The sequence below is a fragment of the Podarcis raffonei genome, chromosome 3, assembly GCF_027172205.1.
Source record: "Podarcis raffonei isolate rPodRaf1 chromosome 3, rPodRaf1.pri, whole genome shotgun sequence".
Classification (NCBI taxonomy): domain Eukaryota; kingdom Metazoa; phylum Chordata; class Lepidosauria; order Squamata; family Lacertidae; genus Podarcis; species Podarcis raffonei.
In genome coordinates, this window is record NC_070604.1 from 49,494,875 (window position 1) to 49,518,806 (window position 23,932).

General features: G+C 48.0%; 1 protein-coding gene across 3 annotated transcripts in view; it reads right to left on the bottom strand.

Annotated features, from left to right (window-relative positions):
* The window catches only part of SIM1 (SIM bHLH transcription factor 1), a 54,361-nt gene extending 34,979 nt beyond the window's left edge, over positions 1 to 19,382 (bottom strand). The window contains exons 1-3 of one of the 3 annotated variants that reach the window (XM_053381536.1): positions 19,077 to 19,382; positions 17,013 to 17,725; positions 16,566 to 16,694 (exon numbers count right to left, since the gene is read on the bottom strand). In XM_053381536.1, coding sequence (XP_053237511.1) covers positions 16,566 to 16,694; positions 17,013 to 17,187 — 304 coding nt within the window. In that variant the 5' untranslated portion in view covers positions 17,188 to 17,725; positions 19,077 to 19,382. Of the gene's footprint in view, positions 1 to 16,565; positions 16,695 to 17,012; positions 17,726 to 19,076 lie in introns of those variants that run through there. The other 2 variants (XM_053381537.1, XM_053381538.1) reach the window with 2 other exon arrangements.
* Positions 19,383 to 23,932: the final 4,550 nt, after the last annotated feature.

The window sequence follows — 23,932 nt, forward strand, 5'->3', positions numbered from 1 at the left end:
CCTCAGCGCCACGATTAAACGAAAGGGCGTGGCTACCCAGCTACATTCAGATAGACGTAGCTGCCTGCTTAAATGAGTATTGGATCGTGTGTTTTTTTTAAAACAACAACAACCAACTCCTGTAGGGTTCTTTTCTCTTCTTCGGGAAACTGAAAGTACTGAAGCCTGAGTGGCCGAGGGAAGCGGGAAGGTCTCAGACATTCACGGGTTCCTTTCGTTTTGATGTGTTTATTAGCGGAATTAAGAAGAAAGACGTAAAGACGTGTGTTTTTGGGGGGGAGGGGAGCTGCCTGGATGTGCAGATCTACAGAAACGTATTAAGGAGGTCTGGATTTAAACAAGCAACGAGAGTAACGCTGTCTGTGTGCACACACACACAGACACACACACCTGTCGACTCACGAGACCCTCTGTGGGCGACCCGGACGTTCCCATTCCAGTCTCTGCGCTTTTCCCAGTTGCTGATTAATCCGAATGCAAAAGCGGGGGGGGGAATAGAGGGGGGCCTCCTATTTCTCTTAGGCTACTAAAAGTGGAGCAGCAGATCCTGCCCCGGCGGGTTAATGAATAGCCTGCCTGCATTACAGGTTAACTTTTGGGCAGAATCCGCAATTCTATTCTCTCCCGCCTCCCCGCCCTGCTCTGCAGCTCTTTTGCTCCTGTTCCGGGTGAACTCCTCCCTCCAGCCGAGCCAAGTTAATATTTTCTAAACAAGCGCTTTGCTCGCCCTTCCGAGCACTTCTCTTCCAAACTGAGCCACTGAGGAGGGGGCAGGGAGCGAGAGCCTTCTACTGGCCAGATGTCTCCATCCTTTCCCTTTCCTTTCCATCCTTTCCTTTCCGCCATCTGACCATTCTCCAATCCTTTGGTCTCTAGGATTCCTTAAAACCTCGCCGCGGTGGTGGGTGGGCTACTTTCAGCTTTTTCAATCCACAAGCCAGGGGAGGTGGAGGGCGTCGAGACCGCTGTCTTATCCGCTTATTGAGAGAAGAAGCCCCACTGAGCTCAAGGAGACTTAGTTGCCGGTGTATTGTAAGTCACTCTGAGTTACCTTGGTAAAGAGGTGACCAACAAATTTAATTGACGGGTGGTGATGGTGGTGATAGACTTGCACTGCGACTCAAGCTGAGTAACACTGACATCTCAAACTGACTGATCTCCCCTAGTTGCTCCGGTCTAAAACGTCCCATTGATTCAATAGCACTTAGCGCTACAGGAACACCGGGATCCTATGAGCGTCTACTCAGAAGTGAATCCCGCAGAATCAAAGGAGACAGAGGGCAAGGAGAGAGTGGATAGGCTTGCCCCCTAAGTGCGTTTGGATCACAATCTTGTGGCCGGAGATGTTCACCCGGAAGTTGCAGCGCAATCCTAATCGCGACTACTCAGAAGCAAGCCCTTGTCAGTTTAGTTTTCCCCCTACCCTGCACCCCCTCTCTTCCTCTGAAATGAACAACATTTTAACCCACGAATCCTAAAATATTTATCGTAATGACAGTTCCTTTGGAATCAAGCTTGGACTTAATTCGAAACGTTTCAACTAAGTCTTCCACTTGCATTTATTGCGCGTTAAGACACGCTGAGTTAAAAGGGGGTACTGGAAAACGGCAGCTTCAGATACTTTAAAAATAAAAGATACCGAACTATAAGGTATCTCTTCCCCCCCCCCCGATTTTAACGTTGAGTAAAGTTGCTTGGGGTGCACTTGACCTACCGCAGCCAATCCCCACCCCTTCAAATACTGTAGTCTGATTGCATTTTCTTCATCTTTTTAAAAAGTGAGAACCCCAGATCCTCTCCCCCTCTCTCTTTGCCTTTGGGATTAGGTTGGTCAGGAGATGTAAAGGTTTCTTCTTGCAATTTGGAGAGCCTCGCTGAAGCAGAGGAAGAAGAAGAAGGAGCGAGAATTGGAAGAGATGAAGAAGGAGCTTGGAATCTGAAGGGGGGATTTTCCCGGCTAAAGTGGTGGAAGATAAAAAGGGAAAACATAATCTATTTTGGAAGATTTCCAAGCTACGCTACATTAACCTTCCTAGGTAAAAATAAAAAAAGGGGGGGTCTCCGTTCCGCGCTTCGCCAAGCCTGGTTTATCATATTTACATAAGTAGCCTTAAGAAGTGGGTGGGATGTATCTATTATGGCTCTAACGAGCTCACATTTCGCTTGAAAAGCCGGGCGAAGTTCCACTGCTGCTTTCCTCGCGAGTCTGTTTGAAGGCAGACGCCTCCCCCCCCCCCGCCCCCTGCTCGCCTGCATCTTTCCCATCATCCCACCCCCGGATTACCTTCACGGCCTGCCTACCGAGGCTTTGTGATTTCTGGAAATGAGATTTCGATTTCTAAAACAAGAAACCAATTAGTAACCAAATGAGGCGGAGGAGATCCACACCAATTGACCTAATCCCACAGGCACCGTTGACTAGGCAGGCGGGAGGACGGCGAACAGCCACCCCTCCTGCCCCCTCCAGAGGCGACCAGGCAGCTGCCGGCATCGCTGGCCGGACGACGAGCATCGATCGCGCATGGGGGAGAGCCGCGCGGAGTGGGGCAGGAGGATGGCGTTTGTTGAACCACTTCTCCTCTGGCCCGAGGGTCGTCTTCTGATCTCTGAACCCTCGAGACGGAATTTCGATCCGGATTAAGAATGCCTCTGAGCTGCCATCCTAGGCACATCCAGTGGCACAATCTTGCACAAAAGTGGGGACTACTAGGGAGGGCTTGCGTGGAGATGCGTCGCCGCCGCCGCCGCCTTCTTTTTTTGCGTTTGGTCCGGGTGAAGCTAACTGACAGAAACCGATTCGATAAAGCACACACCGTTGTGCTGGTTTGTGCAACGCAAACTAAGAAAGTCTCTCTCTTTCTTTCTCATTCCCTTCCCTCTCTCCTCTTCCCAAGTCGCTCACTGGCGCGCGTCCATTGATATTCAGAACTCGGGTTTCTTGCAACCTGCCTACTGCTCGAGCTGTTGCACCGAAGGCAGAGAAACTACATTTGGAAGCAGCCTCTGCGGAGAATAAAAAGACAAGGGGAAATCTTTTCAAAGTAGACAAGGTGCGCGCTGCAGGCAAGGTGTGCAGAACTAAAAGGGGCCTCCGCAGAATGGATCTCTTCTAGTCCGACTGGTTTCTCTCCTTCCCCCCCGCCCCCGCCACCCACCCGATCTAAGATTCCTCACTCGGATTCGTATGCTTACAGTATGACAGTGGAAGACCAAACACAGTCCTAGGGAAAGCCACCCCAGCCGAGGGAGAGAGAGAGAGAAGAGAGGACATCTCTAATCAAGGCCAAGTGTTTGGGCTCGCCTCTCCTCACTCACCCAGCGGGATTCCACTAGTTACAAATAAATAATGGGAAAGAGTTCATTTAACAGGAATTTAAACCTGTTTTTTTAAAAAACAAAAACAAAAACACCCATATAAGATTATTATTATTTTTTCCAATGTCTGTATCACTTTTGGTTTTAGCAAACAAAAATAACCACATGTCTATTATTAAAGTCACAAACTGAATATAAAAGGCTTCCCAATATTATTACATTTACTTCTATTATAATGAATCACTAACACCCAGAAAACGTTTTCTCCTGTGTTTGCAACTTCAAGAATGCAGTTCCATGCAGCAGGTAAATCTATGAGGAAACCGCTACAATAGTGATAGTAACATTAAAAACTGGGAAAACACCTTTGCAGGTATAGAGGAAGCTGTAGACCATTGCTGTACTGCTACTAAAATTACTAAAAATCTGCCACAACATTAGTGTCCTTGTAGTAGCGGCATTGCCCATGTTTCTCACTGCAGTATTTTCCAGTAATAATAGCTGATAGCATTATTTATTTTTATTATTTTATTATGAAATGGTTTGCGTTGCCTACTACAGCCTGCCCCACAGCAGGAGGGATATAAGAAGCAAAACAAGCTTTTAGTCTTTTATTCATACTAGAGGAATTCTTCTTAGTATCTGGGAGAATCTTATTTGCCCCACACCAAGCCAACCTAGAATTATTGTCAGTGTGCAATGCTAACCTTAACAAATATTGTGATCTGGATTTTATCTGCCTCCGTTCCACAGTTTCCCACCTATCCTGAGGGATTCTGATCTGGATTTCAGGAATCAACCACAAAATCTGCTTTCCTTTTGTAGTCATCCAGAACAGATTGTTCTATTTGCTATGCACCCAGTGCCCTAAAAAGCCTAACAAAGGCCACCTACCCAGTCAGCAGCTGTTGTGAAATTTGAATTGGCTCATCATTTCACCGCCACCTCCACACTTCTTATTCCAAGGCAATTGGTCCCAAAGTAGACAAAATGGGTCTTGTTCCCAGGTAAGTGGCCATAATGACTGCAGTCGGAAATTCAGAAATTAGCTCTACAGATTTCAGTTGAGGCCTACTCCCAAGTAATAACATATAGAAAGCTGCAACTTAAACCCCCACCCATACCCCTGTTAAGCCCAGCCACTGCAGGAAGTGTTGAGATGCAACACAGCTTGCCTATAGGTTGTTGGGATAGGTTGTTTGCATGGGAAAGAGTAGAGTAGATAGAAGAATCTGCAAGCATCCTAGACTGTCCTTCGACCTGTGCTGACATTCCTTCAGCTGCTGGAGGGAAACTCTTAGCGCTGCTGACCTAATTTCCTGCTCCTTCATCGTCAGCTTGGGAGAGGAGACATCTTTGTAGGCCTCTCCCGCTGAGAACAAAGAGCAAGCATGGCTCTTTGTGCATCGCCACCTCAGATTAGAGCGATGAACGTTCCCATCAAACTTCCTTTACTAAATGTAGCTTTATTACTTTCCCAATTTGGCGTCTCTCTGAGCCCGCATCTCAAGGTAAAGTGCGCTTCTCCAAACGGACTCGGTGTTCAGTTCAGCTTTTGCTAGTGCATTCAAAACTCCAAATGCCACCCACTGCCAGATTAAAAAACTGGTTTAGGCGGGGTCCTTAACCCACTGGTTGGAAGGGGAAGCAAGTCTCACTGAACCCAGTACTTCGGAAAGGTGGGTTAGTGGCTCCATTCAGAAATGTTGGGAAGGGGGACAGGGAGAAGCTCCACTCTGTCGCTGCGCTTCACCCTCCCAGGTGGGTCATTCGAAAAAGATGTGGTGGTCGGACGCATGTTAGGCACATTCGGAAACCTGGAGCGAAGGGTTTGGGTCCCCAAACGCCTCTTTCAAATTAGGAGCGGAGGGCAAAGCAGCTCGGACAAACCTGCGCTGAAACCCTGCGAGGAAGTCCTAATGGCCTCAGGGAAACTAACTTCCTCGTAAGCATACAGCAGCACCGATAGGCTGCGATCATATGCATGCTTTTCTGGAAGAAAAGCCCATAGAACGCTGGGGGGGGGGCTTATATATCTGAGTAAACATGTCAAGGATTGCTCTGAACGTTATTTTTTCAGGATCCCAACCCCCCCCAAATATTCCGATTTTCAAATGTGATTTTCTACTTTGGGTTGTTTCTATATTTAGTGGCCTTTTAAAGGGTTATTGAAGGATCAGGCTAATATTGAACATGTCTAATACTGTAGTGTTTTTGTATGTATTCAAAGCGCGTCCCGTACACATTTTTACAACAACACCGCAAGGCAGGCCAGTACCACAGTCCTCATATTTCAGCCGAGAGCCTAAGAGCTGCGTGTCCCCAAGAATTCACAGTACACTACCTGTGTGTCAACGCTCTGCATTATACCTAGCCAGAATCTAACCTTTATTTATTATTAGACCGCGGGGAATAACCTCTTTTCCCTTCATACCATCCGACTGTGCAGTGATCTTTCCATCCACCTTTCTTATCTAGAGTAGTTCGCTGCCCTTGGAAATTGCAGCGTTGGCTTCCTGCAAACCTCCATTTGCGGCACCTTTCAAGATCACGCGTAATTTCGTCCTACAGACCTGAGAAAAAATGTTGTTACCATTGCTACAGTGCAGGGCTCTTTACATACCGATAAGCAAAAAAATAAAATAAAAATGGACAGGTCCCTACCTCCACGGAGTTTACAATCTGGAATAAACAATGAGGAACGCAAGACAAGAAAGGCAGCGCTTCGGTTGAGATGAGCAGAATCCTGCGGCCGCGTTTATTTAGTATGAAGCAGGTTCGGTGGGAAGCAGGGAGGCAGGGATGAGACCCTGGGCTTCGGAGCCACAGTTAGGACCTTCGGTTTGTTAATTCAAGGACAATTATCCGACAAACACATTCTTTGAAAATATGCTGTCATCAAACTAATTAAGGCAGAATACATGGAACTTGCCTTGGTAGATCTACTGCACCTTTCGACTTATTTCACTCTTGGGCCGAGTTTGCACTAAGGGCTGTGCCCAAGTCTAGGATCTGGGAGTCCTGGGTTCAAATCCTCAGTTGGCTACGAAGCTCACGAGGTGATCTTGAACCAGTCACTGCCTCTCAGCGTGACCTACCCCACCCACAGCGTTGTTGTGAGGATAAAATGAAGAGGGGAGAATTATTTGCACCGCCGTTAGCTCAATGGAGGAAAAGATGGAATATAAATGCAACAAACAAAGCCATAAATAAATAACGCACAATAATAAAATTACCCTAAAATTAAGTGCCAAGGGGAATGGTTCTCCCTGACACAATCTCTATCTATATACAGGTGTTTTATTTAGAGCAGGTGTGGGGAATATTTGGCCCACTAGGGTGTTGATGTACTACAACTCCCATCAGCCCCAACAAGCACGGCCAATGCCCAGAGGTGATGGGAGTTCTAGTTCAGCCGCATCTGGAGGAGGAGAAAAGGCTCGTCACCCCTGGTTTAGAGAGACGGGGGAGCATTCCATCAGGTGAGCAGCCTGAAGTGGTACAGCTACTTCAGGAGATGCAACCAGCACCCAACGTTATACGTATTTCGGAATGAGTTTCGCTCAGCAAACACGCTGCAGCACGATCTGCTCTTGAATGTGGACACAGCGCAGCCCTGGACCAAAGGAAGTGGCTGCAGTAGACATCTCGATACCTTCTCAGGTAGTCAGCCCGCCGTGGGTTTTTCCTAATCTACAGAAGAAAAGCTTGTCACGTTCTTTCTAGCCGAAGAGGCTCGGGCTGAACCTCAGCGGGTTAAGGATCGCTTCCGTGGTCATTCTATCCTTCTAATTCTCCAGCAACAGTCATATACTTGAGAGCCACTCTCCGTGTCTGTCCTGGTCCCTCAAAAGCTGGACTGAAGCAACCACCTGTCTTGGCCCACTCCGACCTGTAGTCTAGCCAAGGCCTCCTAACAGCGCCTCTTCTCTGCTCTACCGCTGAGCCACGGCCCTTGTGCCACAAACCAGGCTCGCAGGAGACGGAGGGAAAGCGGGTGCAGCCCACCTTGACCTAAACCCAAGTATTGCTTCTTAATTGGATTGTTGTTGAGGAGAAAGGAGTTACGGAACGGTCCCCCCCTCCTCTCCCCCGTCTCCCTCCATCCCTCCCTCCCTCCCTTCTACTGAGAGCTTAAATAAAAGTGCTTAAATAATGCCATCTTTCCAGATGGCCTGATCTGCTTTTACTCTCGACGGCAACAGGAGATTCACGGCTGGCATGCGCGGCACTTTCAGGTTGCCAAGGCGCTTCCAAATCCATCGATCCGGGTTCACGAGAGACAGATAGCAGGAACAAGCCCGCGCGGGTCTACTCGGAAGTAAAATCCCACTGAGTTTCTCCCAAGTTAAAGCAACTTCAGTTAGAACTGCAGCTAAAGCTAAAAGTCACATGAACCACATTGGATTTCTCCAAGGAGCAGGCAGGCAGTCTTACAGACATTTGGCCGACTGTATCGCTTTCAATCCCAGTGTCTGGGAAGGGTTTTTCCCCTCGCTTGTTCTCTGAGGTCAGCGCTCTCGGGTTGACTGTTGAGATTCCTTACAGGAGTGTGTCCCTAGTTTGGAGACAGTTCACCAAACGAAAACCTGGTCCAAATCCAGGACGGGGGTTGTTTTTATCTCGATCATGCCCACCTCGCCCACCAAGTCTGCCCTGAAACACACAAGTTTGCGTTTAGACTGTGCAGTCCTATACATGCCTGCTCAGAACTTTGAGTTCAGTTCCGTGAGGCTTACACCCAGCTAAATTCGCGTCTAAAACTGTCGATATAGATCAGATGAGACTTCCTATGGAGCCAAGGTACCGCCAAGGTCCCACGTGAGGCAGAGGTCTTCTGAGAATGCATTCTGCGCATCTCGGAAGTTTACTGATTGACTATTTTGCTTATTAATGCTCACATTAAAAATAACAATACATATTAATCTGTCTCTCCTCCGCTCTGGACTCAGAGGAGAGCAGCGAGGACAACTGTGGCGCATCTGCTTATTCAGACTCGGCTCAGTCTCCCTGAAGGCTCCAGACGAGGAAGGTCTGAGTGGAGTTTGCCACATCCCAGGCTTGGCAGAGGCATGCGCAGTCTTTGACCCAACCCATTTCCCTCACCACGTGGCGGCCCTTCAGCCTCTCGGTTTGTCGAGGAGACCCTGGTCATCAGGCGGCTATTTCAGCCTGTAGCTTAGAAAATGAGCACATTTTCAACCCCCTCAGCAGACACTTCACCACTTTCTCGCTTATTTTACGGCTTCGAGGATTAATATTAATTCTACCCAGCGATAATATCCAGCGTCCTCTCCTCTCCCCACAAAGAAGGCAGGAAAGCAAAGCGCTTGACTTCGAACTGGGTTGAATTGAAACACACAAATTCGAGTGTTCGAATCCTAGGGGCTGGAGCAACCTCAACAAAATCAGGCATGCCTCCGACACCACCGGCCGGATTATTGGGGAAACTGGGATTATTGAGGAATGCCGCGGTCCTATACACATTTACCCGGGCGGAGAGTAAGTCTCATTGGGATTTACTTCTGAGTAGATGTGCATAGGACTGGGCTGTAAATGACTCGTATACAATCAGAGGAAAGGGGGCTTGGACTGTCAGTCCTTTTAAGTGATCGTTCCAAGGGACCTCAAATTTCCTCGTTTCCGTGTATTTATTTAGGATGGTGTGTGTGTGAGGGGTGTGTGTGCTCTGATTACTGAGAACAAAAACCAAAGCCCCACACCGAGGAGACTGACTTTTCACTTCAACAGACCCGGGTTCTGCCATATTTAGGTATCCAGTTCACGATATTTGTTAACTAACTTTACGCGGGATCGGCTCAGATTCGGCCTTACAGAACCATCAGTTGCTAGCGACCTCTACAAAATTTACGACCCTGCCCATTAAAAAGCACAAATCACCTCTGTTTTACATGCATATAAAAATGTACGCAGAAACAAAGTGCTGTGTGTCTTTAATAATAAGTGGAATCCGGTGGTTTAATATGCTGTGATTTAAATAATATCAAACGGTACATCTGTAAAACGTTTTATCCACACAAACCCAACTGCCATACGTTTTTTAAAAAGAAAATCGTTAGGAAGCAGAACAGATATGGATTCATTCAGCCTTGGAAAGCAGAATCGTATTTTACCAGGAAAATAGACAACCCGATTAAGGATGAATCATATGCTCACTTACCTGGGGAAAAAGTCCCATTAAACTCTATAGTATTGCTCTGTTAATCAGACCCATAAAACGATTCCGTTTTCCATGCTAACCATAACAACAGAGGAGGAAAAAATTAACCTTTCGTCCTGAAATCCTTAGGGAAAGGAGTGAGGAGGAATTATTTCACCACCTACTAACCTCACGACTGATGAAAATATCTGCAAACAGCTTATTAATTAATACCATTATTACCACCACCACCATCATTATTTTATTCTGGCGATCGAGGCGGGTTTCCGCGAAGAAATTACGGTTTTTGCCAATCAGCCTGACCTCTGCTTTTCTCAGCCATAAATCTGCTTTTGGAGCAGTTATGCCGGGGCTTTCGTTCTGCACTTCACATTTCAAGTCCACATCAAAACTGGAATCAAACAAAGGGAGGCAGCTTAAAGGCTTTTAAATGAGAAAAACGTCTGCAAGAAAATAAACACTGAAACCCAATGCTCAATCATTTCCCTCAGCAGCAAGAAAAACAGCATTAAATCACCGATCCACGTGGGAAAGGGGGTTGTTGTTTTTTCTTCCTTTTCTCCCCTTTGTTGTTTTTGTTTTAAATACCGCCTCCCAACTAAAACAAGGCAATGGATTTCAATACTGAAACGCTAAACGCATTTATTTATTTAACAAAATAGTAGCTGCAAAATTAAGCGGAGCGGCAAGAAGCTGCCGGTGCCTGTTCAAAACGCATGTCCCATTCAGTTTAATGGGGCTTTAATGGGGCTTACTGCATGGTAAGTGGGTATAGGATTGCAGCCTGATCGCAGCGTCCAGAATTCAACTAGTGATGGAGTGACAGTACTTCTAAATATGTATGTTTTCAAAATCTTCGCATTTCCTTATTTTTGCTATCAAAAAATGATGTCAAGCGCCTGTTTAATCCGCCAGCCCGCCCACCCCAAAGGAGATGGGATGATTTCGGTAGTTCTCACGTCGATGATAATTATGAAAATGTTCATTGATTTCAACTCACCCAGTGTTCTCCTATTTTTCCGATTGTTTGAGATATTTATGTGGGGTGTGTGTGTGTGTGTGTGCGTGTGTGTTTCTGGTCACGTAGTGCATAACGTACACACAGATACACCCACGCACGCACAATGCACACACACACACACACACACAAACCCCACATATATATCTCAAACAATCGGAAAAATAGGAGAACACTGGGTGAGTTGAAATCAATGAACATTTTCATAATTATCATCGACGTGAGAACCGCGCGGAAAAATTCCCTCCACGCGTTGCTGCTGTTTTAACTTGCACTTTTACTTTTGAAACACCGCAAAAGAAGTACAGCAAGGAAGTTAGCAAGCCCTTTTTCGATGTAAGGCCTGCGGAAAGGATTGCCTATCTCATTCTTGCTGTCGTTAACCTTACAGCTCTTTTTAAAAACAACAGCAACAAATGATTGTTCTAAAGAAGAAATGAATACTTAGAGGCAAAAACTCTGGACTTTTGGACCGCTATTCTCCTTCCTAGTGGTCCAATTCTTGTAGCCCTTTTCAGACAACGGTGCAATCCAGCTCTGTCCAGTCCACACCCGCCCATTCCGCACACCTAAACAGCTTTCTTTCCTATCTGAAGAAGTGTGCATGCACACGAAAGCTCATACCAATAACTAACTTAGTTGGTCTCTAAGGTGCTATTGGAAGGAAATTTATTTATTTATTTATTTTGTTTTGTTCCCATGTACTTGAGTTCTCTCCTCTTGAAAGACAGGTGGAGGGGGGAAATGAATCAAACGCTTCACAGTTTCAGTTGCAATTTTTAAGCATGACTCCTACTGGATCATAAAAAAAATAAACTACGAAATAAGCGAGAGAAATATCAAGCGCTCACACACAAAAATACCGACAACCAACGAACCTTTCCATCGCAACCAACCGGCAGGCGAAAACCCGCACTTTGTGTTTCAAGGTTAGCTCTAATATTCGTTCCCCAGACCTCTCGGCGTTGCCTGCGTGGACCCTCCTCGACCCCTCTGTCTACCTGCCCCTCGGACGTACCAGTCAAAATAGCCGTTTTATGTACTTGGGCAGCTATTGCATGATTTCCACAAACCAATGTAACTGGGTCTATAGTTAATATCCTATTGAAATTACCAAAACTTCACTGAGGGACAGCCCCCATGGCTTCAGTGGGACTTGCTTCTGAAGACACCTCCTTGCCTCGTCTTTAAAGCAACGAAGGCCACTCCCTGGTTTGGGCATCAGATTAAAATGTTTCTAGAAATCTATCCGCTATGGTTTGTAAACCCTTCCCTATCTGGAGGACCTCGGGCCGTTCGATCTAATCTTGCACAGGTGTAAAGCAACAGCTACGTAATAACTGCTGGCCCTCAAGCATCTGAATGCAAACGCTGCTTAGGAAATATTTTAGACAAGAGAGACGAAAGGACGCGTGGCATGCTCCTAAATCGCTGAGCTGTGTTTCTCTCCTTAAAATATTTTACCAAACTTTAGTAATGTTTGGGGAAACAACAACCGCAACAACAGCTCTCTACAACAGATGGGGCATGGAAGCAAGACAGGCTTGATGGTCTTCTGCAGCATTTCATTCTGCGAATAATGCAACCCTTGCAGCAGGGTTCCTTTAAAAATGGTTCTGTCGTTCAGCTACTTGGCCTGATTTGGCTCAGCCAAGAGTCCTTCGATCCCTAACAGACGGTCCCCGAACTGGGCTCTGACGTAGAAAGCCTAGCAAGGCTTCGCCATGGCGTCATTCTCTCGTTTGGCTCCGTCACTCGCTCCGTCACTGCTTGTTTCTGGGGAGGAAGTTAGCCGGCTTCTCACCTTTAAATGTGCTTTTGTCCTTGGAGGAGAGGAGGGGGTGAGAAGAGGAGGAGGGATGTCCCCCCTCTCCCATTTATTTGTAAAAGGATCAAGGCCAGAGCTCGTTCATAAACACAGGAAGGCGAAACGGAGTCCTGAATTTGACCTTTGCCCTCCAAACCGGCGTGAATACGAATTCACTTAAGATCTCTGGGGACTCGGAAGGAGAGAGATGCGGTAGGTTTAGCGAGGTCTGGCATTTCCCTTCCTTGCCTTAACGCAACATCTGGAGAGCTCAGGAAAAGGCAGAAATCGTCATTCCCACCCCCCAAAAAGAGAATTGGTGCAAAAATAAATTAATCACCTACTACTGTCTGCGATTGCGTGCCACGGAACGTCCATTCTCACAACACGCCCAGACCCGGATCCTAAGCAAATCCCACCCTATTCCGCTGAGCATTTCAGGCCCTGTGAAAAATTCGGGAGAGAGGCGATGTATTTGCCTGTCTTCAAGAACCAGCCAAGAAAAACAAGTCAAAATCCAGAAACCAGCGGTAGCTCCGCTTTTAAGTGAACCTGCTGGCCTTTGATGTGCTAAGGCTTCGATCCCAAGGCCTACTGGGAGAAGGAGAGGGAGAGAGAGCGCCCTTAGACCTGGGGAATCTAGTCCTACGTTGTTCAGCCGGGCTAAGTTTGCCAGGCCGCTTTAGGTCAGAGGCCCAGCACAGTTGATGGGTTGCTGATGGTGCCACGTGTACTTCAGAGGAAAGAGATGGCTTGATAATACGGGGGAGGGGGGCGGTGAGCCCGTGGCCCTCCAACGGCTGCTAGACTCCAGCTCCCATCAGCCCAACGTCCAATAGCCAGAGGTGATGGGAGTTGTCATCTAGGATCTGATTCCCCCATCCCTGCCTTGCCATAGTAACAATAATGGTTTGGACACCGCTGGTTTGTTTCTGCGTCTGCTCCTAGAGCTCGCTTTCCTCACCCCACTGCTGTTCTCCTTCCTCGCCTTCCTTCAAGTGGCAATCCTGAACATGCTCAGTCCGGACCACACACAGGCAGATCCTGGGACTCCTTCCACATGGATACAACCATTCCGCAAGGCAGCTGTGCCCGAGACCCTGCTTGGCGCCACTGAAATCGATGGGGCTTCATCTAGGCGGCTAGGCTCAGGCCTGTAGGCCCCGATCCCTACCAACGTGCTTGGAAGAAGTAAGGAAGACCTTCAGCCCAGTCCGCAGCCCAATTAGCTCTTGCAGGCTAATGCTCTCTGCGCCCCTTTCCCAAAATTAAGATATGCAGTGAGATTAACCAAAACGCAAGCCATCACATAAGACGCCTTCCCCATAACCCTTCCCTACCTTAGCCCAAGCATATAAAGAGGGTGGTTGAGGTGGGGGTGAGGAGAAAGAGGGAGAGAGGAGCGGGTGCGTGCTCAGGAAGAAGTTAAATTCCCTTTGCCTGAGGTGGGATTTATTTCCTAATCGCTGGATTTAGGCTTGCTGTCTAGCGACTGCAATGGGCTTGGAAGCTCCTGGGTGTCGCGCGGTGCCCAGCACGTTGAAGATCGACCTTAATAATTAAAAAATTAAAAAATTAAAAATGTGGAGGGAGCCCACTTCGGGCAAGCACCGGAGCCAAAATCCAGGCCAACCTTAGCCATCCGTAGCTGGAGCTGAACACCTTTCAGTAAGATTTTTATTGAGATTTCCCCATACAATACAAGAATATCACAGCTGCCTAAGATAGAAAACAAGAAAAAGAAGCAAAAGAGAAAGAGACAGCAGAGATAAAGGGAGTCCGAGCCCCAAAAACATCTCTCGCTGCCTCCGAGTGTGGCAGACGCTGGGGCCATTACCCCAGCAGCGGATCTGGCTCGCTTTGCCCTTGACCACCTCGATTCCCTGGCGACTTTCGCTCTCTCTCCTCTCCCCCCACCCCTTTCCTTTCTCTTTCCAGACATTCGCCGGCTTACAAGCCAGGGGGAAGCTGGGACAGAGGATCAGCCCTTCTTTGCCTCCTCTGATTGCTCGCAGCCGACAAGCAACACCATATGCTTCTTCTGATCGCACAAGCCCGCGAGGGAGGCGCCGGTAATTGCGCAGAGCTGCTGCAAAGCACGCTCCGGAGGAAGCCCGCCGGGACCGAGGAAGCGGGCAAATCGTGGCTAATCATCTTTGGAGGAACCCCAAGGGCCCCCCACGGGCCCAATACTTCCACAAGTTCCGCGTGGACAGTCGGAAGGAGCCGCCTTTTCGAAAGGGGGAAATTAGGAAGGGAGGGTGCGCATAAAAGGTCTCCAAAAACTGTGCGCCGGAATGATAAGGTGACTTCATCGCCTTTGCATCTTCTCTCCCTCACCCCAAGAGTGATTAGCACCCTTCTCCTAAACACGGATATTTGGGAGCAGCGGCTCAGTGTACAACACACACACAGGCTTGATTGCTTTCCCAAACACAGAGCACTATCCAGCCGTAATGGAGCGCGCTTTAATCCCATCAACCGCGGCATAAAGGAATGCGGCACGTGTTGTGTATGCTGGTGAAGTTACCGGCTCTAGCTGGATCATGCCCACCTTGAAATCAAGGGAAATTCCTTGCAAACAAACGAAAATATGTATGTGCAGAAGGGGAATCTGGAGATGCCTTGGGTATGTGCAGGACGGTAAAGGGAAAATCATCATCATCATCCCATCCCAAACTGCCTTGTTTTCATCTAATGCTTGTATAAATAACAGCAAGTTACATGTTGCAAAGTATGGGTGCAATCCAGCCAAAGTTAATTGTATTTAAATCCCTCTGGTTTCTTTTGCTGCTCTCTGAACATGTGTTTAATTCCCCCGCTTTCGAAATCTGCGGAAGCTAAAAGGAATGAAACTTTGATCCTGTTTTAGAAAACAGCCTGATGCACATATTAATAAGTTGAACTGCACGTTGCAAAATATGCAGAACGCACAGCTGGGTCACAAGCCCAGTTATTCTGAAGTCCCCTCAATTTCAAAGGAACGTTTTCTGAGCAAGTATGATTCTAGACTTTCTGGGAAATAAATTCCACTTCAACTTATTTCCAAGTGAATTTGGTCGGGGCTGACTTTCTGTAAAAACAAATACCTTGCGCTTGTGTTCTCCTCGATTTCATAACTGAAATATCCTGTGGATGCGATCGCCTCACTTCCCCAATAAAACTACATATGTTCTTAAGGCTATAGCTATCCTAATGATTTGTTTTCGTTAACTCCGCCGGGAGAAATTCCACCCCCCCCATTTCCTATACCCCCTGGTTCCTGTTTATCTTTACAAAATATTGGTATCATCCTTAGTGAATTTTTCTAACCCCTTGCCTGGTTTAAAAATAGCCACCGATCTTATAACGCCAAATATATATTTTAGATTAATCGGGATCATATTCATATCCCGATTCCATGTAGACAGGAAAGGAAGTCTCATTTGGTGACAGCAGAAAACACGAGGGGCCCTTAATTCAAAGAAGAGTTTGGAGCGACGCAAGGGAGTCCCACGATTCTCTTCCGAGTTCAGTCCCAACATATTTGGGATCCGGGTTTCACAGGAGAAAAGCCCTTGGCTTACTGACGTTTTTAAAGTACACAGGATCCTAGAGTAATAGTCTGATCTTTATTTATTTATTTTTTTAAAAAGCAAGCCGAACATTCAGCTAGGCAATGGGAATTTCCTCTTAAAAGCCGTTGCCAGAGGGGATCGAGGCCGATGTTCCTGGCTTTTCTTTGGATTCCCCCCCCCCCGTTTGAAGTTTGTCATACCTTCTTATTAAGGAATCCTGTTCTCCCCCCCCTTTTTTTTAATCACACTACTCCAGCTATTTCCCCCATCCCAATCACCCAGAACGGGCAGTTAACGCGGCCTTGCTTCTTACGAAGAACTTATAACACCAGGAAAGACTGTTTTTGTTTTTCGCTGACTACACCGACGGCCTTGATTCATGCCTTCTCAAAAACCTGGACCCTCGACATCAGTTCCAGATGTGCCACGTTCATGCATATTCAAAAGAGGCATTTAAATTCGTCGGCTCCTTCCTCCGCCCCCGCACCTTTCTCCACCGCGACGCGACGCATCTGTCCGCGGCTGCCTCCCTTTTTTTGCTCGGCACAGAAGCCCAGGGGCTGCGCGCTGTCGATCCATCCATGCAAATATTTAGCCTCGTATTAATTCATTTCCCCCACCTTCTCCTCCCTCCTGCCCAATTTATCTATAATAAATATGAGAGAATTGCCCTTTTGAGCAACGCACGTGGCTTTGCCGGGAGGGAGACGTGGGGCGGAGAGAGAAAATGCATTGTTTGTTTTACTGGAACAAGCAGCTGAGCTCTGAGCCTCGACGTGTTGACAAAGGTGCCAGCGGTTCCCAGCCAAACACATCCTATGTACCAAAGGGGAAAGTGTTTATGGGCAGGGAGGGAGAGAGGGGGAGCGAGAGAAGAGAAAGATTTATTTTTGAAAGAGAGTGGGGAACCACTCCAGAGAGCCGTCTGGTGCGAAAACTACACAGGCCAGAGGAACAGGGCCACGAGGCGACTCCTCCTCGACGGCTCCCCTAGTCCGCTCTTAAACTACTGGACCAGATGAGAGGAGGAAGAGGCCAGCACTGCGGGCCTCCTGGGCTATCAAGGACCTCCCCCTCCCGCGCTGATTAGGAAATAGGGGTGGGTAGCTGAATCCCGCGACAATGGGCACCTACCTTCGGGGAAAACCACCCGCATCTTCAGGTAGCTGGTGGTGAGCCTGATGATGGAGGCTTTATCCAGCTGCGAGGTGATGGCGGAAGGCAAAGGCAGCAGTTTGGCCAGTTCGTAAAACTCGCTGTTTTCTTTCTCCCGCCTAGTCCGGGCCGCATTTTTGGACTTCTCTTTCATGGTGGTTTCTTCCCCTTTCTTTCTGACAGTGTAAGCTCCACAGATGCATCCAAAAAAATAAACAAAAGTGTGCGTGCCGGCGCCTCGGTCAGTTCCAGCAAAGCATCGTGAAATTGTTTGTTGCTTTGTTTTGAAATCACAAAGTCATTTTAAATTGCGGGCGCGCGAATGCTTAAGCTTCAGGGTGCGGGATGGTGATAGGTGCAAGACCATCTATTATTATTATTATTATTATTATTATTATTATTAAGGAGCTGATTATCAATGGGCTGTAAAAGTTGCGAATCCAGCTCTGGGAATCCAAAAGCGACTGGCAGAGAGGAGAGCGGCAAGATGGCTTCAGAGCTCAGCAATCCAGTCAGGGAGTCCTTGATGCTTTCTTCCTGTCGTGGCTGAAAATGTAATTCCGGGCAAAAGAGACATGATAGCGTCTCTTCAAACGTTTGAGAATCTCCAGGCCTCTCTAGCTCTTCCTCTCCCTTTGCGGAAAAAAAAGTGGCCGGGAATCTGCAGACTCAGGGACCGTTCCTTCAGGCTACTGTGAAGACAACAACGGCAGGGAGGTGAGACGGGGAGGTCGAAGGGTTTAATTCTCAAGGGAAAACATCGCACCTTGGAAGCATTCTGCGTGTGTAAGTAAGTAAAGCCTTTCCCCGGAGGGAATGAGGCTGACATCCACCTGGGCATCCTTCCCTGGCAGTGAGTCCCACTGAGCTCAGCGGAGGCTTGCTTTTGGAGTCAGGCACCTGTAGGATTGCAATTTTGCGCAATCCTGCGCACACTTCCTTGGGTGTAAGCCCCGTCGAGCCCAGCGGGACTAGCTTCCGAGGACTGCAACTGGGGCCAGTGAGTGTCGCTTTCAGCATTGGGAATGGGAGGAGGAGAAGGGATCAGAGGGCCTCCCTTGGAAGCGGCACTGTTTCAAGTGGTGCCCATTCCTCCGAATAATCGAAACCAGGGGGAACGCTTCGGCTCTGCGTAACTCCATTAAACAATACATCACAGATGCAGAGTCTTTAACCAAGTAAAAACAAAACGTAATCACCACCACCACCGTTATTATTTAGGGCCCAGTCCCATGCAGATGTTCTTATCACACTCTGTTGATATCAGTGTTTCTCAGATTCTGTCCATTTTAACAGGATTCGCGCAGATTTCCCCAAATAATTTGGGCCCCTTGTTGCTGATATTATTAATTATTACTATGGTGGCATTCTCCCATTTCCTCCTAGCAACCAGTTCTTAGGAGAAAAATACAATCAATGATACAGCCAGAAAGAATTGTAGAGTTGGAAGGGACACCGACACCGAGGGTCATCTAGCCCAACCCCCTGCAATGCAAACGGTGCTTCCGATCCAGAAACGAGTTAGGCCGGATTCCTTCGCTTAACGTAGTGTCCGGTCTTGTTTGAAAACCATTTGAACCAGTTCGGCTATTAAATCCGGCACTCTGGCTTAAACACTTTGAGGATGGCGACATCCGTGGATAATGAAATCAGCTAGTCCCTCCTCTCCCTCCCTCCCTCCCTCTATTTGGATCTCAATATGGGGGGGGGGATGGTAAGATCAAACAGAGACCTCTGTCGCTCTGCCCTTGGAGAACCCTCCGCAGCTGATCCCGTTCGGGTCCCTTGCAAACGCTCCTTCCAAAATCATTCTCTTGCAACGCTACGCAGAGCTCCTTCGAAGGGAGTTCTCCCTCCCGCTTTTCCCCAAAACAGCAGAAAGGGAGAGCATCAGATAACATTTATCTGAGCGCCACATGGGGGGGGGGGAGTCCGGATGATGTTTGGCCAAGTCCGAAGGGATCGCACCTCCCCGCTCCCCAAAACAGCCTCGGGGACCCTCGCCACCCCCTCCGCCCTCTCGCGTGCCCTTCGGCCACTTACCTTCTGTCCCCGCGCCCAAGGTGACAATCTCGGCGCTTGAATGAAACTCAGGAAGATCCTCCTAAGGTGGAGAAGAAGTTAGCTTCCCCTGCCGCGGGCGATGGAGTTTTCCTCCGTCCCATCTCGCTTCGGTTTCTCCCAGGTTCGCCCTGGGCTCTAATCTGGGATGAAGAGGGGCTATTAATGAAGATCCCTTAATTTCCGGCTGAGAAATGCCTAATAAACTTCTGGATAGCCAAAAGGGCTTTTTAGCACAACTTCATTTCTCAGTCCTGCTTTCTTCTAGCCCGGCCTTAATGCCACTCACAGAGCTAGCTCGCTTCCTATTGGAACGGGGCTCCGAAAGGCCGGCCTCTCACTGGCTGGGCGGCGCAGTGACGTCACCGCATGTCGGACACACCCCTTTTTACCCTTGCGCGCGCCGCGTCCGGTTTCTGACCTCCGCGCTCCGAAGGAGGGGACGCGCCAAGAAGCGGCTGGATCGCTCCGCTCCGGGATCCCAGGGAGATGAGAAGGAAAGCACCCCGACGGCAGCTCTTCGACAGTCCTGGGGAAAGAGAACCCCGCTCCTATTTCTGCTCGCGCCAGGCTCATGTTAAACCACTTTGCTTCTTGCAACTGGAGAGACAGGAAGGTTTTGGGAGTCATGGTCCCCGCTGGACCAGCGCTCTTCCAAAGAGGCAGATCCCTTGTGACTGTGAACTTGGAGGTATCGAACGCAAATAACGCCCGTGGGAAACTCAAGGAAGAGTGAAAACGTTTAATGGCCTCAGAGTCAGACCCTAAACTTATTGGCCGGCGTTTAAAAATAAACCGTATCCACTTCTGTTGTCAACGGGGTTTCCTTCCGAGTGATCAGTTTGAGGATTGCTGACTCAAATTCGAGCACATTATTTGGAAATATATTTTCACGAATTTCTATAGGACCAATTTATTATCCGAGTTTAGGACAGAGGTTTACTAGCCTCCTCTAGAAACAGATAACAGAGCAGAGTAGTAATTGTTTAGGATCTGTACAACCCACGCCTCCTTAATGCGCTCTCGTGCCGGTTTGAAGGACAGTCGCACGTTGGGCCGCGGCGCGCCACTCTTGACGATTCAATAAAACAGAAATCAGCTTTAAATTATCTGTTGGCAGAAAGTGGGGCGAACTGCACCAAGAAGAAGAGGAAGAGGAAGAGGAAGAGGAAGAGGAGGAAGAAGAAGAAGAAGAAGAAGAAGAAGAAGAAGAAGAAGAAGAAGAAGAAGAAGAAGAAGAAGAAGAAGAAGAAGAAGAAAGTCTTGCGAGCTGATGATAATGGAGGCGGATTCAGAACTGGAAGGGAAGAAAATACGCACACATACAACTGGAGGGCTGGCCAAATCCTAGGAGAGAGAATTAACCCCGCAATCCTCAGCACATCGTTCCCTCACTTCGTGTGTTTGCGGACGGCAGCCTGAAAGTATTTCAGTTTCAGAAGCAAAAGAACGTGATTGTCAAGAGCTCCCTTAGCCAAGGTCTGCCACGCAAGGTTTCGCCTGGTGGTGGAGGGATTACAACTTCTCTCGTTTAAAGTAAATAAGCACCGAAAATGAGCAGATAAAATGTGTAAATGTGCAGAGAGGTAATGTACAGGGGTAAGTGTGTGTGTGTGTGTGTGTGTGTGTGTGTAGATAGAGATACACACACACACACACACACACACACACACACACCTCTCTGCCTGGTTACACGGGATGCTTCTGTTGCCTTACATTACAATAAGGCAAGGCCAATAGAACACAGTGGGACTTACCACAGTGGGACTTATTTTGCTGCCAACCTATTATATACACTTGTCTGGGCTGTGCGTGTCAATGGGACACGTCAAAGGTTGCGCTATTCATTAGTTGTTATCCAGCAGTGCTTTAAAAGCCCAGTTAAAATTCCCTTCGTTTCCGTTAGATGTTTGGATTAAAAACATCATCTCTACGGGTTTTTAAGGGACTAGCTAAATAGAGCCATGGCTCTGCTTGCCTTTGGAAGACGACCCAGAGAGGCTGTTTCTTTTAAGGATCACCAAGGCGCAGAACGGTTTAGGAAAGCGAGGCCTCAGACGCTGGATCCCGAACACGCGCAACCCGTTTCCAATATGGATAGGATCAAACTGCACAAGTAATTTCTCAGGGATAAATGCAGGGAAGAGGGTGAGGTGGACGAAGCCTGTATAAACCCACAGGATATACTTAAAGCATATCTTTAATATCTGGTCTTTTGGGTTCATCTATTTAGCCCTATGGGAAGAGCAGGCAGGCGGCATAGTAGTGTGGATTGTGTTTGCTCTCTCTACTGATCTGAAATGAAACGTGCCTCTAAAGCCAATTATGTGCATGCTCAGGGGGGCAACTGACTAAGCAGCCACTGACTGCTAAAATTTCACGGCCAGGCCCGGAAGACGATGTTTTGCTAAGGCGACTAGTGGCAAAAGAATGTCCTTCTTTTGCACAACTATTAAAAGCACCAGAGTCCTGTTCCTCTCTATATATACAGAGAGAGCGAGAGAGAGAGCATACTTGGGGACATGATCCTTGATTTAATGCCATTAAGTGTTTAATCTACCCTGATCTGCTGTTTTGTTTGTCTGACAACGGCTAAATGTTATGCAGGTGGAGTTTTCGGATGGGGAAAAAAGTCCTTCTGCAGAGGCGTTCCCCGTGGCTTAGAGATCTGTACGTCATAAAAGAAGGAGAATGTGGATTTCTCCGCAAGATTTTTATTTTGAAAAACTGTTTGGATCCCCCCTTTTCTAAATGGCCCTCGCCTTTAAACTTTGGACACAGGCAAGACATAAACATAATAATAATAATAATAATAATAATAATAATAATAATAATAATAATAATAATTCCAAAAATGTCCTCAAACTGTCGCTTAATACGAACCCAGATCTTGGAGCCTTTAAGCTTCCAAAGATAGCGGAGACCAGCTTTCCCTTTCTTCCAGCCCTAAACGGATGCAGGAAGAGATCACAGCTTCCAAGTTAAATGCGCTCTGGGGCAACGTGCCTTCCAAGGGAGCAGGCGCCTGAACTCGAAATACATTTAGTGGGAAAGCCTATTTGCCAATAGACTCCAATCCTAATGCATCCCTATGAGGGAGTTAAGTCTGTGAGACTTGTGTGAGTCAAAGTGTTTGGGATTGGCTTGCACCTTGGCAGTTTACAGCCGAGCTTAATGGTGGTAAATTTATTCTATTCCTCAAGAGGGTGGTAATCTTTAGTTTGTTTGTTTGTTTTCCCGATGCAAAAGTGATATCAATAAGAAACCAATGGCTTTCTTTAAAAGCCAAAACAAAACAGAATTCAACGAGTACAGCTTTAAGTTGGGTGGGTGGGAAAGGAGTGGACGGTCCAGGAGAGATAAATAAGAGAGGCAATGCCATTCCTTCTCTGTGGGCCGATCTACACGCTCTGTCCAGCTCAACCGAATACTGTACTGAGCCAAGCCGCTCTTAATAAGGAGTGGGGGGAATCGGTTTCAATTCCAGACGTGGAGTTTAGCCAGGGTGGGGATCGGGCAGAGAAGACGCAGCTCCCAAACGAAGCTATAATCGCTCCAGTAACAGACTGGAGGAGGAGATGATTTCGTTAGAGGTAGGAAAGGAAGTGCCATTAATTCCTTGTCCCCCGACGAGTCCTTCGCAGACCTGCGATTAAGGCCACCGATCGGGGGCGGGAGAGAGACGTTTCCATTGCGTCTTTTCCTCCCTTCCACTCTCCCGTCGCTCGCAGCAAACCCTCTGATCGACAGAGGGGCGAAAACCACGTCAGGGCCGCGCCATCCCACCCCCTCGTATGTTGTCACTTGCGAGGCCGTCTAGGAGATTGAAACGCGCGAGCCTGAGCTCAGAAGGATCCTGCAGTCGCTGTGAGGAAAAGGGCGGTCTGCAAGAGGCTTCCCCCGAAGAGAGACCCCACTGAGGTCAGGGGGGGCTCAGTCCCAACCGAGTGTGCCAACGCGCCCTGGGCCTTTCAGGTCGACCTGCTGCTCCCCGTCGCAACTTTCGACGGCCGTTTGGCCGCCTTGATTCGCGGTTAAAGCCCGCAAGTCTGTCCGCCGCGAAACGACAAGGCGTCGGGTATCTGTGGGGATTTGGCCACTTGGAGAGGGAAAAGGACGGGAAACGGAGCCAGTGGATTGGGGCTTCACTAAGGCCCTGGGGGCGGTTCTAATATTGTGATTTAAATTGTTGTAGCCCGCCCCTGGGACTTAAGGGTGAAGAGGGGGTGATAAAATAACAACAAATACCACGGCTACCACCACCAGCAGCAACAGCAGCAGCAACAACAGATTTAATCATTTCATTGGTACTTTGGGCTTGCGGGTTTAAACAGAACAATAGAATCAGAGAATTGTAGAGGTGTAAGGAACAGTCAGGGTCGTCTAGCCCAAACCCCTGCAATGCAAGATCATACATGACTAGATCATACATGACAGATGGCCATCCAACCTCTGCTTAAAAGCCTCCAAGGAAGGAGAGTCTACAACCTCCCAAGGGAGTCCACAACACCGTAGAAACAGCTCTTCCTGTTAGAAAGTTCTTCCTGATGTTTAGTCAGAATCTCCTTTCTTGTCACTTGAATCCACTGGTTCGGGTCCTAGCCTCAGGAGCAGGAGAAAACAAACTTACTCCATCTTCCATGTGACAGCCCTTAAGACATTTGAAAAAGGCTCTCATACAAAACAAGAAGAAAGAAATATGCTTACGTTGCTAGCTTCAGGATTGCCAACTCTTTTAAGCGCCTTAAACTTTGGCAGCAAATTGCCCTTGAATTGCTGCGCTGGCTTTCCAGCGTGGCTGCAAAATGCTGGTCCTACGGCACTGCCAGCCAGTGCCT